The 19,967-nt window shown below is 35.5% G+C and overlaps 2 protein-coding genes and 1 pseudogene across 2 annotated transcripts; 1 reads left to right on the top strand and 2 right to left on the bottom strand.

Moving 5' to 3' along the window:
* Positions 1 to 1,657: 1,657 nt before the first annotated feature.
* On the bottom strand, positions 1,658 to 6,395 carry LOC132184663 (uncharacterized). Its single transcript, XM_059598380.1, has 5 exons — positions 6,238 to 6,395; positions 5,225 to 5,286; positions 2,914 to 5,127; positions 2,558 to 2,651; positions 1,658 to 2,383 (listed from the first exon to the last, which is right to left on the bottom strand). The coding sequence occupies exons 1-5, from the start codon at positions 6,344 to 6,346 to the stop codon at positions 1,779 to 1,781; spliced, it is 3,084 nt and encodes a 1,027-aa protein (XP_059454363.1). The 5' UTR covers positions 6,347 to 6,395; the 3' UTR covers positions 1,658 to 1,778.
* A 2,583-nt stretch (positions 6,396 to 8,978) lies between these two features.
* LOC132185062 (aspartic proteinase CDR1-like) lies at positions 8,979 to 10,461 on the top strand. Its single transcript, XM_059598891.1, has 2 exons — positions 8,979 to 9,303; positions 10,064 to 10,461. Exons 1-2 carry the CDS (start codon positions 8,979 to 8,981, stop codon positions 10,459 to 10,461), a joined length of 723 nt encoding a protein of 240 aa, XP_059454874.1.
* A 5,431-nt stretch (positions 10,462 to 15,892) lies between these two features.
* On the bottom strand, positions 15,893 to 19,967 carry LOC132184913 (S-adenosyl-L-methionine-dependent tRNA 4-demethylwyosine synthase-like; annotated as a pseudogene).

Genomic DNA, 19,967 nt, shown 5'->3' with positions numbered 1-19,967 from the left:
AGACTTTTATGAGATAAATGCTTTAGTGCAATAAAAATACAATTTTTAGCTCATAAAAGTCATAGGTGGCAGGTTATAGGCTCCATCCGTAGTTGCTGTGACTCCACCCACCAATGGGCATATTGCCTCTTGCAACCTAAGACTTTTATGGGTTAAAAATTGTATTTTTATTGCACTATAGCATATCTCTATATTAATTGTTAGGAAGATAAGTCTATTATCCTCGACCTTGATATAAAATTATTTAAACATGGTCTTGACCCGAAAACTTAAATTTATAGATTTAGTCTAAATTATATTGTATTGATCACTCACACTTATATTTCGACTCTAACCCTAACGGTAACTAAGAATAGAACTCTAAAACTTTCTAGTTTTATATAATTAAAGGATAAAAGCATAGATCATTTTTTATTTATTTTTGGTTGCGTCCTGATTAGGAGCAAGTATTACTTTTTAATTGTTCACACTTTGTATATAATCGATCAAGCTAAAAGAAAGTAGGGGAGATGATTATATATTGTCCTCACCACCTTGTTATGAACGTTGCCTTTGAAAAGTTGCCAAAGTATCTTTAACACATGGGACCTGCCAAAGCCATTTGATCCACAAAGCATCTTTAACACATTGCAATGTTCCTCACGGCCCAAGAGCAAATTTAAAAACCACAAACTAAAAAAGCAGAATCTCTTCATGATGATTGCTCGCAATCAGATTCGTCGATCTGTTAATATATATATATATAAAAGTGTATTGATGTGACAAAAATGTAATTTTCTTTACCTTATAGGCAATGTTTCTATTATATATATGTAAAAAAAAAAAAAAAAAAAAAAATTGATAAATACAATTCTAAATAGAAATGAAATATTTTGTAATATAATATGCACCACAAAAAGTATATATATATTTACCCCACCCTTTTACGATGTTTTGGGCCTCAATAGTCAAAGAAACCCACAACTACACATATATACCAAACACGTGTGAGGTAAATGGGCCTCATGGATTTTGTGTAATCTATGGGACATGCATCGCCCATCATAAGGTTTAGAAGAGCAGCGACAATGTCGGGCAGCTTTTTTTAGCAGTGAGGAGTCTCTAGGCAATTTTTTTTTTTTTTTTTTTTTTTTTTTTTTATATGTTCGCATAAGGAAAAGGGAATTTGAACTAATGATCTCTGTTTTATAAGACGTGATTTCTAGCCGATTAAACTATCACTTGAAAACAATCTCTGTTACAGATGGAAGTTGATAACCGATTGTTGAAAATATTATTAAGCAAAAAATTTGATTTTTTTAGCTTAATTAAATATTTTTTGAGTTATCAATCATATACTCTTAATTATTTCATTAATTGATATATTAGTTTGTAATAAAAATTATAGTATTTCAAACATTTTTTTAAAAAAGAATTGTTTAGTGATTGACTGATAGTAAAGAATTTGTAATAAAAGTTAAAGAGTAACCTTTGTTTCAAGCCCGAAATAGCCACAAAAAAATGAATGAATATCTTATCTTTCCTTATTACAGGAAATAAATATATATTATATTGGCATTAATCCAATTTCCACATTGGAGATTGGAGTTGTCAAGAACATGAATATTGAATTTTGAATTGAGAATTGCATATACTTTAATTACCTTATGAATTGCAAACCTGCAAGTGAGCATTACATTGTAAAATTCATCGTTTACAAAACAACGCAATCGACATGAAGAAATTCCGTTAATAATCAGAAAACCAAAAGGCAAAACCGAAAACAATATTGTTTTCGATCAAACACAGACATGCAGAAGGTCCCTGGTGATCTCCTCGATGAGTCCATGGAACACGTGCTTTTCCACGTCCCTTACAACATCGTCCTTTTCAAGCAATGCAAACACGATGTCGTTCCAACCCAAATCCCACATGCAATTCACGTCGGTATCCCTGTTGTGGACATCGATCTCCAGCATTTCCGGAAGATAATCTTCAACATCGCACGCAGGATTCCCATTTCTGCCGTAGAGTTTCAACGTGTCGAAGTCTTTGTATAACTGCTTGACCAAGTCGTCCAAGGAGCTTACCTTTATGGGTCCGATTGATATCTTCACGCAGGGATGAGCAATGAGCTCTTGCCTTCTTCCTTTTCGTTTCATCACTTCGTAGCCGCAGTCCAATATGAGCTTGCTTTCTTCGTCTCGAGTACAGTCATGGCCGCCGCCGGCATTCAGAATCTCGAAAGGAATGTTTAGCATGAAAAGTGCCTCTGCTGTGTTGAGGAATAGTTCACTTGTTATCAGTATCTTCTTCAGGCAGTTTTCACTCTCTGTCAATGGCGGCTCTTGCATTCCTGATTTGACCATTTTCTGGTGTTCCGGTTGTGAGGGGTAAGAGATGTCTACATACAACAATATTCATCATTTGTTCACATATTTATTGACTGAACAAGTATGCCTACAAATATTGAAACTTTCTGCTAATTCTCTGCTCTGCTTTTTGGTGGAAAAGAAAAGTAAACATATCTATTTCTGGAAGTTGGATACTTATATTGAAAGCATAAGGCTTTTCTTACCCCTTGATGTAAATTTTGCCTTGAATTCATCTCCACCAAAAACAGGTACTTGATCTTGCTGATCTCTACTGATTGTTGGGACCGTTCGTTGACTCTGCATAACACTCAATGAAACTCTTGTGAGCTTCCTATTGAATTGCAAAGGTAACATGCTTTGTAGACGATGAAGAAATAATAGCTATACGATTGTCATACAACTTGAATTAGCACTTGTAAACAAAAAATCAAAGGCCAATTTTTCCTGCACGGCGTCTCAGTTGCATGGCAGTCGTATAGCAAACTACTAAATAGTATTACTCATAATAGCTAGATGAGGTTTACAGGTAATGAAGCTTTAAGATCTTAATTACACTTACGCTGGCATTTGAAGGTAGAATTGGTTCTTTTAGTCTTTGGTATCCACCTCCTGGAGGACTGTACAAATGGGAAGCATGCTCAGCTTCTTCAGCTAGTTCTGCCACATTCAATTGTTGGATAATTGATGCTGATTTGTTGGATTTGATGATATGTGCTCCTGGAGGACTGTACAAATGGGAAGCATGCTCAGCTTCTTCAGCTAGTTCTGCCACATTCAATTGTTGGATAATTGATGCTGATTTGTTGGATTTGATGATATGTGATTCTGCTTCTTTAGGCCTGCTGATTCTGACTTGTTCTGCTGATCCTTTGTAACCACTGAGTTTGTCATACATTCTTGGCTTCGCTTCTTGCAAAATGGAGCTCTGATGTTTTAGTGGCCTTGCAAAATTGTGCAGTGTTCCATTTCTTCTGGTTGCTACTTCATCAATCTTTCGAGGCGTCTCGCTTTTATGTGCTTTCGTGCTTTTCGCCTTCTGCGGCGTGGCTGGTATGTAAAGAGGCTTCTCCTCCATAACTGGCGGAATTCGAGCTTTTCCTATTCCTGATTCAGGCTGCATGTCTCTTGGAGAGTAATTTTGATCTGAGTTCCTATTCATTAAAGACTTCATGTGGAAGTTTAAGTCTCTAGAATTTTCCTCGTTGACCAGATCTTCATGGTGTCTGCCAGTTGGAAACCCTTCTGATTGAGTTGCACGAACAGCTTCTTTAGAAGCTCTCTTAGTGTGTGTGGCTTGGCTCATATGTTGATGCTTCTTTTGCAAATTTATTTCACTTCCTCTTTGTTTACTCCCCTGCAACTTTTGTTTTGCACTCTGCTGCTCCCTCTCTTCTCCATGATTCTTTTCTTCTTGTTGCTCAGGTTTCTGGAAACTATACCTTTGCTGATTGTTGTTTGGCAGAAGCTTGCTTGTATTTGTATATCTCTTTTCTGTTTGAAGCATGCTTTCTTTGTACCCTGCTTTTCCTTGCAATGTCACTGCAGCTTCTGATCTTTTAGATGCCTGTGCTTCCATCTGCTGCCGATGCTCCCTTGCAATTGTTTCCTTGGTGTTGCCCATTCCTGTGCCCTTCTGCTCTCTGTGCTTTATATCATCCTGTCTCCTCTCCTGAATATTCTTTCTACTTCCATTATTCTGATTTGGCATGCTGCTTTGCTGCTTTTCATTTTTGCTGAAGGCCTTCTCCGAGCTTGTCCCTGGTTGAATTCCTTCCAAATCTTTCTGGGGCGGTTTCCTTTTAGCTTCCACCACTTTTTGTCTTTTGGAGGGTTCAAGATCTTTAGTGTCTTTAGTTTTCAGTACAGCATTCTTGGTACTTCCCTGTAAGGCCACCCCTTCTATTTTTTGCTTTTGTGTCGAATCTTTCTGTCTGGCTTGCTTTCTATCCAAGTGTTGTGGAATTTCATCCAGCCCCATTAGTTTTGCAATAACATTTGGAATCCTCCCCTTTTCTGCGTTGGATCGAGATGAACTTGAGTGATTCCTCTGTTCTGGGAATGCAGCAATGTGAGAAGCAGATCTTGAAGTTACTAGAGCTTGATTTCCATGGTTGTAGTTAGCAGCTTCAGTAGGGTAAGTCAGGAAGTTATGAAAATGGCTTGAGGATTTGTCAAAGGAGAATCTTGGCCGGCCAAGTTGCTTCTGCTCGGGTTCTCTGACAGTGTTGTCTTCGTTGTCTTCATCATCCTCCAGCAATATGATCCGATTTTTCCTCTGTGGGCTTACCATGTAATCCGAAGCATCTTGCAAGTTTACAAGCATCCTGAGAGACTCTTCCAAATCCATGGCTCCTTTCAAAAGTTCCTTCCCAATTTCTATTGAATATCTATCAAAGTTAAGGCCACTAGAGCAGGCTCTTAGAATCTGGTTTAGCTTTTCTGCCCCTTTTGATATTTCTTTAATGTGGAGGTGAGAGAGATTGGGGAAGCCACTACTTGAAGACCTGTGCCTGCCTGCACTGCTTCTCTCCATGGATCTCCTACCAATTTGGTTTAGGAAACCCAACACTGAGTTATTGCCAGAGGAATCTGTTCTGCGTAGCATTCCTCCATTTTCAATTGCAAAAGCCAGAGCCATTGACAGATCTCCTACTTGTTCTGAGCTGCGACCTCTGGCGTAAGGAACAATCTGTTTTGAACCTTCTTCAATGATGGATGATCTATTGATTCCAGTAGACCTATTGTTGTGCATGTTTGTTGTTCTGGAACCCATCTGCATAAAATCAAACAATTGATTAAAGGAAGTTCCTGCCATCTGCTTAAACTATATTACAAAATAGATTGCACCGAAGTTGGGTATTTTAACTTACATTTTCATGTGCTTTTATGCTTCTGGATCCTTTATGAGTTTGCTTGGAGTATGTATAAGCACCTGCACATACAAAAGACACAACAATACAGGATATAACTATATATCCAGTCCTAATTAACCCCACAATGTCTGAACTCTAAACAGCATTGTATTGAAACATTAACATGTATGTAGTGCACGTGCATGCAATATAATACTACACCTACTTCTGTTCAAAGTGAGAAGAAATCTCTCTCTATCTCTCTTCCTTGGCAAATATATCTCCTGTCTTCTTCTTTTTTTCTTTTTTTTTTGGTTGAATTTTATAGTTTCCCTAACTTATATATATTTATTGTTCTGGTTATACAATGAGTTGGAGAAGTTTCCATCTTATGGAAAGTGAGCTGTGGACATTGAATAGACAATCATGGCCTTTTCCCACCATCTTGAATTCAGTAAGTTGAAATACCTGCTTTTTTGTCCCCCTTCCCCACAGAAGAAAAAAAGAAAGAGTAGACAGAGTAAACTCCCATCAATGTCCTAGTTAGCAAGACAGTCAGTGATGTCAGTGTGTGTCACTTTTTTCAGAAACCCCTTGTAGACACTGTAAAATCACTAAAGATTGATTAATTTTGTGTACATGGTTAACTTGATGATACCCGATAGATCCGGAACTGAATCAAAATTTCTCGGTTAAAAGCATGAACGAGGAGTTAAGTCTAATTTTTAGACCCATATGTACATATTGGCCTAGGAGAAAATTTCAAAACCAGGCCGGCCCGTGGTTCCATCCCTGCAAATATATGATTGGTCTGTATACTTAAGAATTTTTAAAATTTTATCTTTAAATTTTTTTAAAATCAGAATCATCTGGAAGTAAAATAATCATTCATGGCCCATTTCTTAAGTTCTCTAGGAAACAAGTGAAGTAACATATGAAAGACACTTCAGAAAGTTCTTTCTCTGAATATTAACATTATTTCATGCTCTTAATTTGCTTGTGTGGTACAATATAAATGCTTGGATACCTACCTACAGCCATTGAGTTTGAACGGTTTGAGCTTTGAGACGCAGCTATTCGTTCCTTTCGTGACCGGAGATCATCCAACAGCTTCTGGGCAAAATCTGATCTTTTCGCCATGTTGGGGTTGCAGAGGAATCTCCCAATCTAGCACCCTTTCGGCAGCAAAAATGGCAGATGTGTTTACATTTGTTTTACAGACAAGAGAGAGAGAGGAGGAATGTTGGGATTGCTTTGTAGATGGAGGGATTCTTTCAGAGTTGGGTGGGGGGTGGAAGTCCTGTCCCAAGCTATCTAGTTGAGTTTTGAAAATCTATCCTCAAAGATTGACGTGAACGTTAGCTCTCTCTGTCTCTCTCTCTTGTTGTCCTAGCTTTTATTCTAATGCAAGCAATGGAAGAGGTCTCAAGGGGCTTCTATTCCAAGCCTCTTTATGAGCAGCTTTCTTCTTATTCTTTTTCTATATTTTATGTCACTCCCCTGAGAAGAATCATCACATTTTGAGCAAGATTCCATGATGATTCAAGAAGGAGAGTGGAGCTGTGGAGGAGTGGGTAAATGGTTTGGTGTGCTGGAGAGACAATTAGTGAAGTTGGTTTGTGGAGAGAAATCTAAGTCGTTGTAAATGTACACATTGATGATATTAAGTTGGAATTTTGGAATCTACTATTTTGAGTCGGTGGACTGTCTTTTCCTGTCAAGAAAAGGCATCATATGGAGTGGAGAGAGAGAGAGAGGGGGAAAGAGATAGGACAGTTTCTTTGCGTGAATGAATCAATTTGTACAAATCCTATGAACTTAACTGTCTACATCTAATTTACAATTGCTTGTGTTGGGTATATGGCTTTTAGTGAGTGAAGTGTCTCGCGAGCAAGTTCAGGATCGGCTCGCATAAGGTTGACCCGAATATTAAATGGAGCGTTTCGTGAACATAAATCATAGCTCGAATATTAAATGAAGCTAGCTCGGCTCGACTCGGCTAAGCTCGTGAGCAGCTTGTATAAGGCTCGAATTGGTAATTATTCACATAATTCCTCATATTAATATTAAAAATTGATGATTTTTTTTTTTTTTTTTTCTAATAGCATTATTTTATTATAAAATTATGCATATCCTTTCTCTTCGAAACCAAGTGCCTTGTTGTATTGACTCGAGCTCTATACTTCGCTAGCCAGACTAAGCAAATGCTCATATGCAAACTGGCTTCTTGAGCTGTTTAAGAGTACTTGAAGTTTAAATTTATAGTAAAAAAATAAATTAAATTAAATATAAGAGCCAGCTCGTGCACTAGCTCGGCTCGGCTCGATTTATTTTGAGCTCGAGCTCGATTTTTTTGGCTTGTCCTTAAGCTCGGCTCAAATTCGAGCTCGAGTAAAATTTAAACAAGCCGAGCCCAAACAAGGAAAGTTCGCTCAAGCTCGACTCGTTTACACCCATAGTTGGGTAGAAAATATTGTTTTTGTATTTTGTTTTGTTTTTTTTTTTTTTTTTTCTCAAAATAAAAATATTAATAAACAATTCAAAACACAAAATGTCAACCTAAATATATATAATTTTTTTCTCCTGCAAAATCCTTCCCATTCTTGACCACCGAGGAGAGCTTCTCCGCACCACCCCGCTCTTGTAAACTTTTACATGCCTTCTTTTGGTTCCTCTTCTCTCTTTTCCTTTAGTTCAACCTCTCTTTCTTTTTTTTTTTTCTTTTTTCTTTTTTTTTTTTTGGGGAATTTGAATCTTAGGCTCCGTTTGTTTCGACGTAAAATGATTTTTGAAAAATGTTTTCCTTATTTTTCGATGTTTGGTGCAACGTAAAATAATAGTCAACGGAAAATATATTTCCGTTTGATTGAAATTACTCTTTAATTTTCAAAAAATAGTTTTTATTTTTGAGAATCGTAAACAATTTTTCGAATTTGAGTATCTCATTCTCAAATCGATAGACCTAGCCGAAACCTGGTTGGGACACCATTAGACTCGCACGAGACACCGCCAGAACCCACCCAGAACCTAGTTAGGACACCGCCAGGACTCGATCAGGATCTGTCGGGACTTGGTCGAGACTCGCGGGATTCGACCAGGTCATCGCTGAGCTAATCGAGACATTTTCGTAATTTAAGGTTTAATATGATTTGAATATATATAATTGATTTTCCGTACACGCCAAGTACCAAAAAATATTTTTTAAGAAAATGTTTTTCACTGAAAATATTTTTCAATAAAAAACATTTTATTTCTAAACAAAAGGAACATTAACTAGCTAGTTCTTACAACAATCTATCTCCCACTCTTTAACCGGCCACAAGGCTTTCACTGGATTGGAGGATCCAATCTCCACCTACTCCTTTATGTACCAAGTGAAGAGCGACTAGCTAGCCTAGCTACTATGATCAATGGCACGTGAGTGCCACATGCAACAGGACCATTAACAACTAGCCTAATTAACTATGATTGTGATTTGCAAAGGATCATGCATCAATATAGTAGATTTATTGAATTCCAGAACTATTTCCATGTTTGTTTGATATCGTAATTTGATTTTATTGTGGTCACTTAATTGCCATTCATAAAACAAATCAGATACTAATTTATTTAATTTCTTGTAAGGTTTGATTTGATTCGGTAAAAATGTACATTAATTGTTTGACTGCATTCCCTATCATGAGGCCACGCCTTATTCAACTATAAATAGGCCGGCTTAGCTTATGTTAATTTACGAGTTCCAAATCTTCTAGTCTCTATATTATTTTAACACATGGGAGGCAGCCATATCAAAATCATGTTTCATTCTCGCGTTGTCATTGCATTTACTCTCTCCAATTATCTTCTAGAACTTTTGGTTACAGCAGCTAGCAATGGTGGGTTTACCGTTGAGTTAATCCGACGAGGCTCTCCTAAATCTCCCTTCTACAACGTTAATCAAACTTCTAAAGAGCGCTTGGATGCTTTTTCTTCGCATCGAATGAGGAAAGTCTATCCAAATACCCTCCAATCAGAAGTAAGTGAGTACCAAGTTGATCATCTCCTGAAGCTCTCCATGGGAACACCACCAGTAGACATTTATGGCGTTGTAGATACAGGTAAACGTACATTTTTATTTTATGTCATTTATTTTTATTTATGTTTTGTTAACACTAAATTGATATTGGTTTTACTATTTATATATTAATATAATCATAGATTTTAATATATATATATATATATATATATATATATTCATTCATGTAATCTCTCGTGTTTGCAGGTAGTGACCTTATTTGGACACAATGTGTACCTTGTGATGGGTGCTACGTACAAGCAGATTAATTTATCCCCTATTCGATCCTTCAAAATCCTCAACATATAGAGACATTTCTTGTAAATCCGAACAATGTAGTGGCACGTGTTCTCCTGAAAATCTTTGCAAGTATTCTCAAGGTTATGTGGACGGCTCCTTAAGCCAAGGTGTTATAGCCAAAGAAACTGTCACCATGCATGACTTCCACCTCAGGGGAAAAAATATCCGTAGACGCGCGTAGCTTTTGGTTGTGGTCACAATGATACGGGGATTTTCTATAGCCATGAGATGGGAGTGATTGGGTTAGGAGGAGGGGCTATGTCACTTGTTTCTCAAATAGCTTCCATTTCTGGCAGCTAGAGCTTCTCCTATTGCCTCACCCCATTGGGTACTGATCCTAGCATTTCAAGCAAGATGAGTTTTGGTAATGGCAGTGAAGTTTTGGGTGATGGTGTTGTTTCAACACCTTTAATATCCACAGAAACCTATCCTAGTTTGTATTTAATTTGTCACACTAAAAGGAATTAGTGTTGGAGATAAATATGTGCCATATGACTCTTCAGGTAAGGTTTCTTTGGGAAATGTGAATCTCGATTCAGGAGCTTCGCCGATGTATATGCCACAAGATTTTTACGATCGGTTGATAGCACAAGTGAAGCAACAGATTCCGTTGGATCCCATTGTGGGTGACATAAATGTAGGGACGCAGCTTTGCTATAGAAGTGATCAAAATAATTTCCACGGACCAATATTGACTGTCCATTTTGAAGGTGCAGACGTGATTCTAACGTCGATACAAGCCTTCCCACAGTATAGAGGTGGGATTTTCTGCTTTTCATTGTTAACTTCTGAAACCGATTCAGGAGTATATGGAAGCTTTGTTCAATCAAATTTTTTGATCGGGTATGATATGGAAAAAAGGACAGTCTCTTTCAAGCCGACTGATTGCACCAAATACTAAAGTTGGTCAGTTTTTTGTTGACACAGTCCATTTTGCATGTGGATCAACTTTTCGTGTGAGTTTCCAAGGAGATAAATTCTACTTGTCTTTTGTGTTTGAGTTGTAATCATTCTATTGTTTGTTTACCTTTATCAAATAAGCGGCTGAAGCCATATCATTTCATATAACACAAGATATCAAGTCAGTATACATGAAATTATTGATTTCTTCCAAAATAAATTCGAAATTATAAAGCTGGAAAGAAAACAAAAGGAGATCAAAAAAATTTGCTTCATAATTGCAGATTACAATTCTTTAAACGATAATTGCAAAAGAGATAATTGTTACAAGAGGATAAATGAAAGGAGATAATTGTTAAAAACCTTCTTTTTTTTTCTTTTTAATGTTTTTTGACCTTCAAAAGTGCTTTCAAATTTTTTTACCAAACAATTTTTTTTTTTTTTTTTCAAAAGAGCTTTTAGGGTGTTAAATGCACTTTTAAAGCCCTCAAACACAATCACAAACTTGCCCTAATAGTAGAAAGTCACTTTTAGTGAAAATGCTTTATGCTAAAAGCATTTTTCGACAAAAACATTTTACGTCAAAACGTGCATCAATTGTAGTTGTCATGTGAAGTGCTACATTAATTACAAAGAAGTTACTATAGCTGGGTGTTAAGAGAGCAAACCGTTTGCGAGCGAGCTCGAACTCGGCTCGTGCTCGACTCGAATATTAAATGAAGTGTTTCGTGAACACGAATCCTAACTCGAATATTAAATTGAGCAAACTTGGCTCGATTCGGCTAAACTCGCGAACAGTTCGTGAGCAAGCTCGTATAAGGCTCGGCTTGTATATTTTTTAATAAGTAACAAATAACTATATATATATATATATATATATATATATATATATAGTCAACATTACTCATTAATAACAAATATATTATATACCTTTTTTTTTTTTTTGTTATTTATGCATATGTGTGTGTATATATTATACAAACACATATAAGAAATATATATATATATATATATATGAATTGTGAGATAATATGATCATATAATTTAAGTATGTGTGTATGACCATTAGATCATGAGGAATTTAGGACTTGGAGTTTGAGCATTACAATTAGATTAAATGATTAAATGATTAATAATTAAGTAACTAATGTGTTTCTTATAATTTATACATTACAATCACAATTTGTGGTAAGTAAAACTTAAAATTTTAATTTAAATCATATGTCGTGAATCGTGAACATGAGATCATATAATATAAGTATATAACAATTAACATTCACGACCCATATAATGATACAATCATATAAGTATATAAATGTTGACATACAAGATACAATATATATTAATATTGACATTATATACTTAAGTTAAAGAAAAGAGATGCATGAAGAAACAGAGAACTTCATCTATACAGACACAGAAAACTACAGAATCCTTAGTCATCAGATAGAAGTTTTCATTAGATTCAATGATCTGAAAAAGTTTCCTTGAAATCGACCATATGGTTTGATAATTAAATGAAATTAAGGGATAGTAATCATGAAAACTTAATATGAAGGCCCAAAATTGATAATAAAATTCCAATTACCTCCCCGGCCTCTAAGCTGTGACTTGGTCCATCTACAAATTTTCACACCACTATGCGAACCAATAATTTTATATCCCTGCAAATGTAATGGCATTTTAGGAGATCCAGTAAAACAAGAAAGTATATCCTATGTGGAAAATAATTAAAAGAGTGCAGCATATAGAATGCCACATTGGAAAAGATGAGAGGCTACTAAGTTTGTTCTTATGATTGAAAGAGGGACACCGCTGCTGGCAATTATATCATTAACCAAAAAATGTCATGCCATAAAATAATCATAAAACATTTAATTGTACCCTATCTTGAGACCCATACATAGTTAAACAAAAAACAAAACAAAAAAACAAAAAAAAAATTCCAAATCCTCTATGCAATAACAAATAACATAATTTTTGTGATACTCCGGATTGTGGAAAAAGTATCACCTAAGTTTCATATTGGGTGGATAGATTATGAAGGCTTAAATGTACCAAGTCTTACATTGGTTGTGTGCTAGGTGAGACTAGTCTATCTATATAAGTGACTCTACTGAATTTGGCTAGTACTTTTGAGGCAAACAAATTAAAACAGCACATGGTGTTTGGGCACTAAATAGAACATCCAAAATTTGGGTGGAAGAGATTGCAAAGTTGCATTATTAAAAAAGTTAAGGCCCACCCAAGTCACTAGTCCCACATACGGTAGGTGAATTATGAAGGATGTATTTTCCAAGTCTCATATTGGTTGTATACTAGGCAAAACTAGGCTATAGAAGTGACTCTCGAGAACTTCAATTGTAGCTTTGACTAGTGCTTTTGAGGTATAGCATAGATGAAACTAGCACTTCCATAGATTATACAATTTTAACACATAACATCCATGTAACTTGTAATTGCAGGTAGTTTCATTTTAAAAGATGATTGAATGCATTTAATTGCAGGAATTGAATGCAGCAACCAAATAGGTCATGTTGTCGCGCTTGATCTAAGAGGTAAATTTTTATCAGGCGAGATAAGCTCTTCATTACTTGGATTGCAACATTTGACTTACCTGGACTCAAGTTTCAATGAGTTGTCCATCCTCCCAGAGTTCATTGGTTCACTCACTAAATCGCAATATCTCAATCTTTTCAACAGCTATATTTCTGGAACCATTCCATCGCAGCTTGGAAATCTCTCAAGCTTGATTTCTCTTAATCTCTCAACCAAAAATAGCATGAATCGGATAAACACTTTAACTTATTAGATTGTCTGTAATAAATGTTGTGTGCATATCGCAGTTTGATCACAATACAATGGTCTCCTACCCAACCCCAGGAAATAGCAGCAATTAAAAGGACTTATCTTTCTAAAATTTGCAGGTGGAATTGAAGATAGATTATTCATCTGAATCTAAACTCGATTAAGATAGATATTTTGTTATCAAACAAAAAGCTCAAACAAATCACACTGCATCAATTTCAACCCTTCAATCACACACTTCAAATAAAAAATGATTTAACGGTGACTCCACCATTCATGAACACCTTATGTCCATCATACATTATGTGATTGAAGAGTTGTAAACAAAGATATTATGTGATTTTCTTTTCTCTCTTTTCTCTTCTCTTTCCCCCTCTTAGAACTCAAAGAAAAATAACTAAAAAGGTGAATAATCCTAATTTATCACAAGGAGAAGTGCACAACACTAGACTTGTAAACAAAGAAATAAGTTATGGCAATGTTCAAAACAAATAAATTTGCATACACAAAATACTAAATTATCAATAAAAAGGCCTAATTTATCAGAAGGAGAAGTGCACAACTCTCGACTTGTAAACGAAGAAATAAGTTTGGCAATGTTCAAAACAAATAAATTTGCAAACACAAAATACTAAATTATCAATAAAAAAGCCTAGTTTATCAGAAGGAGAAGTGCAGAACTCTCGACTTGTAAACGAAGAAATAAGTTTGGCAATGTTCAAAACAAAGAAATTTGTAAACCCAAAATACTTAAATATTAATAAATTAATGAATAACACAGAATCCATACTCAAAGCAAAGCTCTTCTGGGAACCAAAACTCTTCTGGGATATTAATCACAAATCAATAAGTGATTTAAGCACTTAAGCACCTTAATTAGAAGAGCTCTCAGCTAAAGATATCTCTTCCAATCCTTTTTAAGATTTCTAAGTGAATGCTATAGAATTAAACGCTATGTCTCCTCCTGAAATGCAGTTACGGGGCTTGTAAAGGCTGCAATTTTAAAAGATAATGTAAGAATCAGAATTAAAGAAAAAGAAATTCTTATGACTAAATAATTAGATAAACCGCATGAGCCAAGAAGAAGAAGAAGATAGTGACAAAACTGTGAGATCAACACATATAGGTAATAATACTTCTTAGTGTTACAGGCGAAAGAAGCAACATTCAGGCTGGAGCATTGGCTCTCTTTTTTTAGAGTAGATATGTAGTAATATTAGAAGAAGGATTGCAAATGAGTAAAAGCAGGATTCAAAGGAAGGATAGAATAACCGCTCTATGCTTTAAAATGTTTTCTGAGACTCCTTGCCTGGCATGAAAATCCACCTACGAGCCAGATAATGAATTTGGCAAGAACTTGAAATGGTTCTAGAAAAAAGGTTTGATTTTTCTCTACAGCCTTCAATTCTCACCCTGAAATTTATTAGCTAATGATAATCAATGCCAATAAGTTGGCCTTTGAAGAGAAACTTCACTAAATTGTTTATAGGAGATATCATGCAGATATACAACATAACGGCTGTTCTTCAAAATTAAACTAGACTAAAGATGCACCCAGAAGTTCTTAAACAAAAAAATCCAAAAATAAATTTTAAACATAGTTGCATAAGTAACAATTGTTATACATCTATATATATGTAAAATATGAAGCTGTTAGAAATATGGCAAGTGGTTTAATTTTAGCAACTTAAGACAGATACTAATCGCTTTTTAAAAAATCTAAATTATTACATTTCTCCATATCATATAAGAACAAAACGAATCCTTAAAACGCAGAAATTACAACATACATTTCTGGCTTTTAGCTTGTAGCAAGACAATTAGGAAACGCAAAGCAAATATATATATATTAACCGGTCCACATATGGGTACTGGCACTATCAATCAGAATGGTGATGGCTTTTTTTTCAAGTATATATATATATATATTTTTTGTTGAAATTTATACATTGGAATTTATATATTTTATTTTTTTGTTGAAATTTATACATTGGTTAATATATATATATATATATATATATATATATATATATATAATTTTTATTTTTTATTTTTTGGCTGAAATTTATACATTGGAATTGCAAAAAACGTGGTGTGTCGCCAACCCTGGTGCCGACAATACTACTCTTGTGTCGAACATAGAATACTCGTGCTCTATGGTCGACTGTGAGGACTTGCTAAATCATTGCCCCCGCTTCTGCGAGAACCTCATAAAACAAGCGTCGTTGACTATGAACCTGTATTATCAGGCCAATGGAAGGAATAGCTGGAACTGTGATTTTAGGGGCTCCGGTCTCATTATTATTACAGATCCAAGTAAGACACATAAATTTCTCTTTTACTATTTTTATTATGTGTCTGTGCTGGCTACTATACTGACTAATGAGAGATCATCGCTTCGCAGGTGGTGCTGACTGCATGTATGCAAGTGGATAAGGGCAGGATGTGTTGTGTGTGCAGTGCAGTAGTCATCACTATTGCTATTTGATGGGTTTGTCACGTAGCATGCTTTATTGAGTTATTTTTATTGCTTTAGGAGTGGGTCTATTGACTAAAAAATGCGTAGTTTTCCTTAACTAAAAAATGTCAATATAAGGAATTCCAGAAGGACAAAAACAGAGCTGCTACGAAACCAAGTCAAGGAACTTTTCATAGTCTATCCATGTAAACCACTTGCCACTGACCTTAAACTTCTCAGTGTTTGCCAGGAGGACACAGTAGGAGTTGACGTGTTCACATGCAACCTCATACTCCCCTTGGCTTCTTAGAGTTAAGCCTCAAAAAACTTTCGCATCAGAATGCCAGGGCACATTTTCCATTGTTAATTTTGACGTCGCGGACCTGTAACGATATCACAATGATTATCCAGCACATGAAGACTTTTTGGGACCAAGGAAAAGGAGGAGGAAGGGGGGCGAGGAGGGAACTCACAATCCACAATATGCCACAAAATCAGGTTTTCCAATACTAAAGAGATTAGAATAAGCATCTACTTCCTCTATGTTCCAGCCTTTCACCATAGTCAAGCGGTAGACAGTTAAAGAATCCTCCCATATATTTCACAGTACACAAATAAGTAATGCCAAAGTCCCTTAAGTTATATCAAGTTAAAAGATCAGAGAAAAGGAAAATAGAGTGGCAATGTGACAACTACTACAAATCGTGTTACTTCCTTCATTACATCATGGAAAAGTGGGACAAATTATCAGATGGGTCCCAGCGATATTAACATCTTTAAATAAGAGCTGTATGATGCTCAGTTATTTGAACAAACTACTAAATACAAGACTTATGTTATTCAGTATTTTGAACCAACTACTGTGCTGCAATCTAAATTATAACCTACATCTATTCAGGGTAGAGACAAAAGGCAGTAAAGAAGTAAGCCAAACATTGCACCCTAGTAACTTCTTTTCTTCACTCTCCTTTCTCCTTGATGTGCTTTATTATCAATACTAGTTTTGAAAAGAATTAGTGCCAAATAGTTTTAGCTCAATAATCCTAGATTCTGTAAAAATTAACATACAATGAATCGCTCCCAAAAATCCCCAAAGAGTGGCCTGTCAATTGCCTTCAAGCTCTCCTTTGTTGCAGCATCCACACTCACATATAACTGTACATGTTAAAGAAGTCAAGTCAAATATGTTTGCAATTAAATACCAAGCCTCCTAGGATCTTCTATACAAGCTTCTTTCAACAAAGAATTACAGTAGCCATGCAAACCTGGGTGACAGGCTTTAGTGTTTTAATCTTTTCAGGAAACTGTGCATTTGTTACAAGAAAAGTAGAAATCCGTCGGCGGTGCAACTCATCCACAAGTGTATTGATCTCTGGGTACATAATGGGTTCACCAACAAGGGACAAAGCACAATGCTTGGGTGAGAGACCTTCCATTAATCGCTCAAGTGTAACGCCTGCATGAACAGATTCTTGGATCATTGGTAGATGAGACTATTTGTAACATAACCAAAGAACTACCAATTAATTCTATGCGCAAATTACAATAAGCCACAATATTCAAAACCATTGATTAAAGTTGCAGACTTGTCACACACAATAAAGATATCAAATATCATCATTAATGGGAGAAATTCCATGGTTAATGAACTTGAAGTTTCAAAAAAATAAAATAAAGTTCTGTAAATATGACTTGAATACTCAGCTCTAGGAATCAGTAATCAATGATTCGACTAAATCATATAACAGCTACATGCACTAATTTTTACAATACATATTTTGTCTTAAAATAAATATCCCAACACGGACAAAGACCCGAGCCTCCGAAAAAAAATTTAAGGTCAGAATCACATGAGAACATCTGATTTGCTTAATTCACATCTATACATACAATCAGATATATTGTTCCACTTTAACAAATAGTTAGTTAGGTAGCTTGTACCACCTGGCTGTGAGCAACTTAGTGATTTGTAGGAAGAAAGGACCCCATACCCAGAACTTCTTCCATTCACTTAAATCTTTTGTAGGCAGGATTACTACCCCAGAGGATTATCCAACTAATTCAAAAACAAATAAGTTACCCGGAACTCCTTTCATTTGCTTAATCATATTTGTATGCAGATCTATGGCAGAATTCACAATCTGTAATGGATCATCCATCTTCCACTGCCAACTCTTTCCAACAGGATTTGTGTGATGTCTCCAACAGAAAACGCATTTATTGGCACATGCCAAACTAGGGGTTGCCTCCATGCACCTGTGTCATACCAAAGTTTTGACAAATTTAAATTGCTAGCTCACACACTATGATGAGTATGGCTTTTTATTGAAAAACAATAAGTTAAAGAAAAGAGATGCATGTAGAAACAGAGAACTTCATCTATACAAACACAGAAAACTACAGAATCCTTAGTCATCAGATAGAAGTTTCCATTAGTTTTTGTTCAAATTCAATGATCTGACAAAAGTTTCCTTGAAATCAACCATATCATTTGATAATTCAATTAAATTAAGGGATAGTAATCTTGAAAACTTAATATGAAGGCCCAAAATTGATAATAAAAATCCAATTACCTATGACTCTCAATTCCATAAAATGAGTGCTTGTAGCAACCTCCCCGGCCTCTAAGCTGTGACTTGGTCCATCTACAAATTTTCACACCACTATGCGAACCAATAATTTTATATCCCTGCAAATGTAATGGCATTTTAGGAGATCTAGTAGAACAAGAAAGTATATCCTATGTAGAAAATAATTAAAAGAGTGCAGCATATAGAATGCCACATTGGAAAAGATGGGAGGCTACTAAGTTTGTTCTTATGATTGAAAGAGGGACACCGGCACACTGCTGCTGGCAATTATATCATTAAACAAAAAATGTCATGCCGTAAAATAATCATCAAGTATTTAATTGCACTCTACCTTGAGACCCATACAAAGTTTTTTTTTTTTTTTTTAAGTTTAAAATCCTCGGTGCATTAAATTTTTTTATTTTTTATTTTTTATTTTTAAGTTTCAAATCCTCAGTGCATTAAAAAATAACATAATTTTTGTGATACTCCGGATTGTGGAAAAAGTTAAAGTATCACCTAAGTCTCATATTGGGTGGATAGATTATGAAGGCTTCTGCACCAAGTCTTTTACATTGTTTGTGTGCTAGATGAGACTAGTTTATATAAGTGACTCTACTGAATTTGATTGTAATTTGACTACTACTTTTGAGACAAACAAATTGACAGCACATGGTGTTTGGACACTAAAACGCGACATGGACACTAAAGAGAACATCTGAAATTTGAGTGGAAGATATTGCAAAGTTGCATTATTAAAAAAGTTGAGGCCCACCCAAGTCACTAGTCTCACATACGGCAGGTAAATTATGAAGGTTGTATTTTCCACGTCTCACATTGGTTGTACACTAGGCGAAACTAGCTATAGAAGTGAGTAAGCTTTGACTAGTGCTTTTGAGGTATAGCATAGATGAAACTAGCGCTTCCCTAGATTATACAATTTTGACACATAACATCCATGTAACTTCTAATTGCAGGTAGTTGCAGTTCAAAAGTTGATTCACAATTCCATACAATTTGCAGCTTTGCTTAAAGCATACTTACAAAATTTGGCTTGTAGTAGTACCAGAAATTTTGACCTATGTACTAACAACCTCCACAAGCTTCAATGTATGAGCTAACCTATCGTGTTAACAGTGGTACATGTTTGAACTTACACCAATAGCCTGGCTGAGTTGTACAGAAACTACATGGAAAGCAAAATAACTTCATTGTTGAATTTAGTACGTAAGAGCTTATAATACTTTTGTTTGTCTATTACAAAGCGTTGTAATTCAGTGGACCAAAAACTACACTTTATAAATAGCCATATATAATATGGTGAATGGTGCTACAGTTCAACCTATAGAAGACAACTAAGTATCTAATAAACATCTTCAATACTTTGTGCAGAGGAAACATTCATAAAATGTCTAGGAATTCTATAAGAAGTATTAATTAGACAAATCTAGTAGCTCTAAGTCAAGTATCAAAGTAAGTGGTGTGGCTTTTAAAGGTCCCATGACAACTGCATGCTCTACTTGAACTATTACGGGACTTCGAAATGCCACATTTACAGTCATGGATATATGCATTAGATGCCATACAAATTGAATATGAAACCATTCAAGCCACAAGGACAACCAAACACACCTGCTTCTCTAAGCTAGCTCTAATTACCGGAGTCACCAT

This window comes from Corylus avellana, chromosome ca6, assembly GCF_901000735.1.
Source record: "Corylus avellana chromosome ca6, CavTom2PMs-1.0".
In the NCBI taxonomy this organism is placed as follows: Eukaryota; Viridiplantae; Streptophyta; class Magnoliopsida; order Fagales; family Betulaceae; genus Corylus; species Corylus avellana.
The sequence above is the reverse complement of the archived record's forward strand: the minus strand, read 5'-3'. Positions and strand labels throughout refer to the sequence as shown.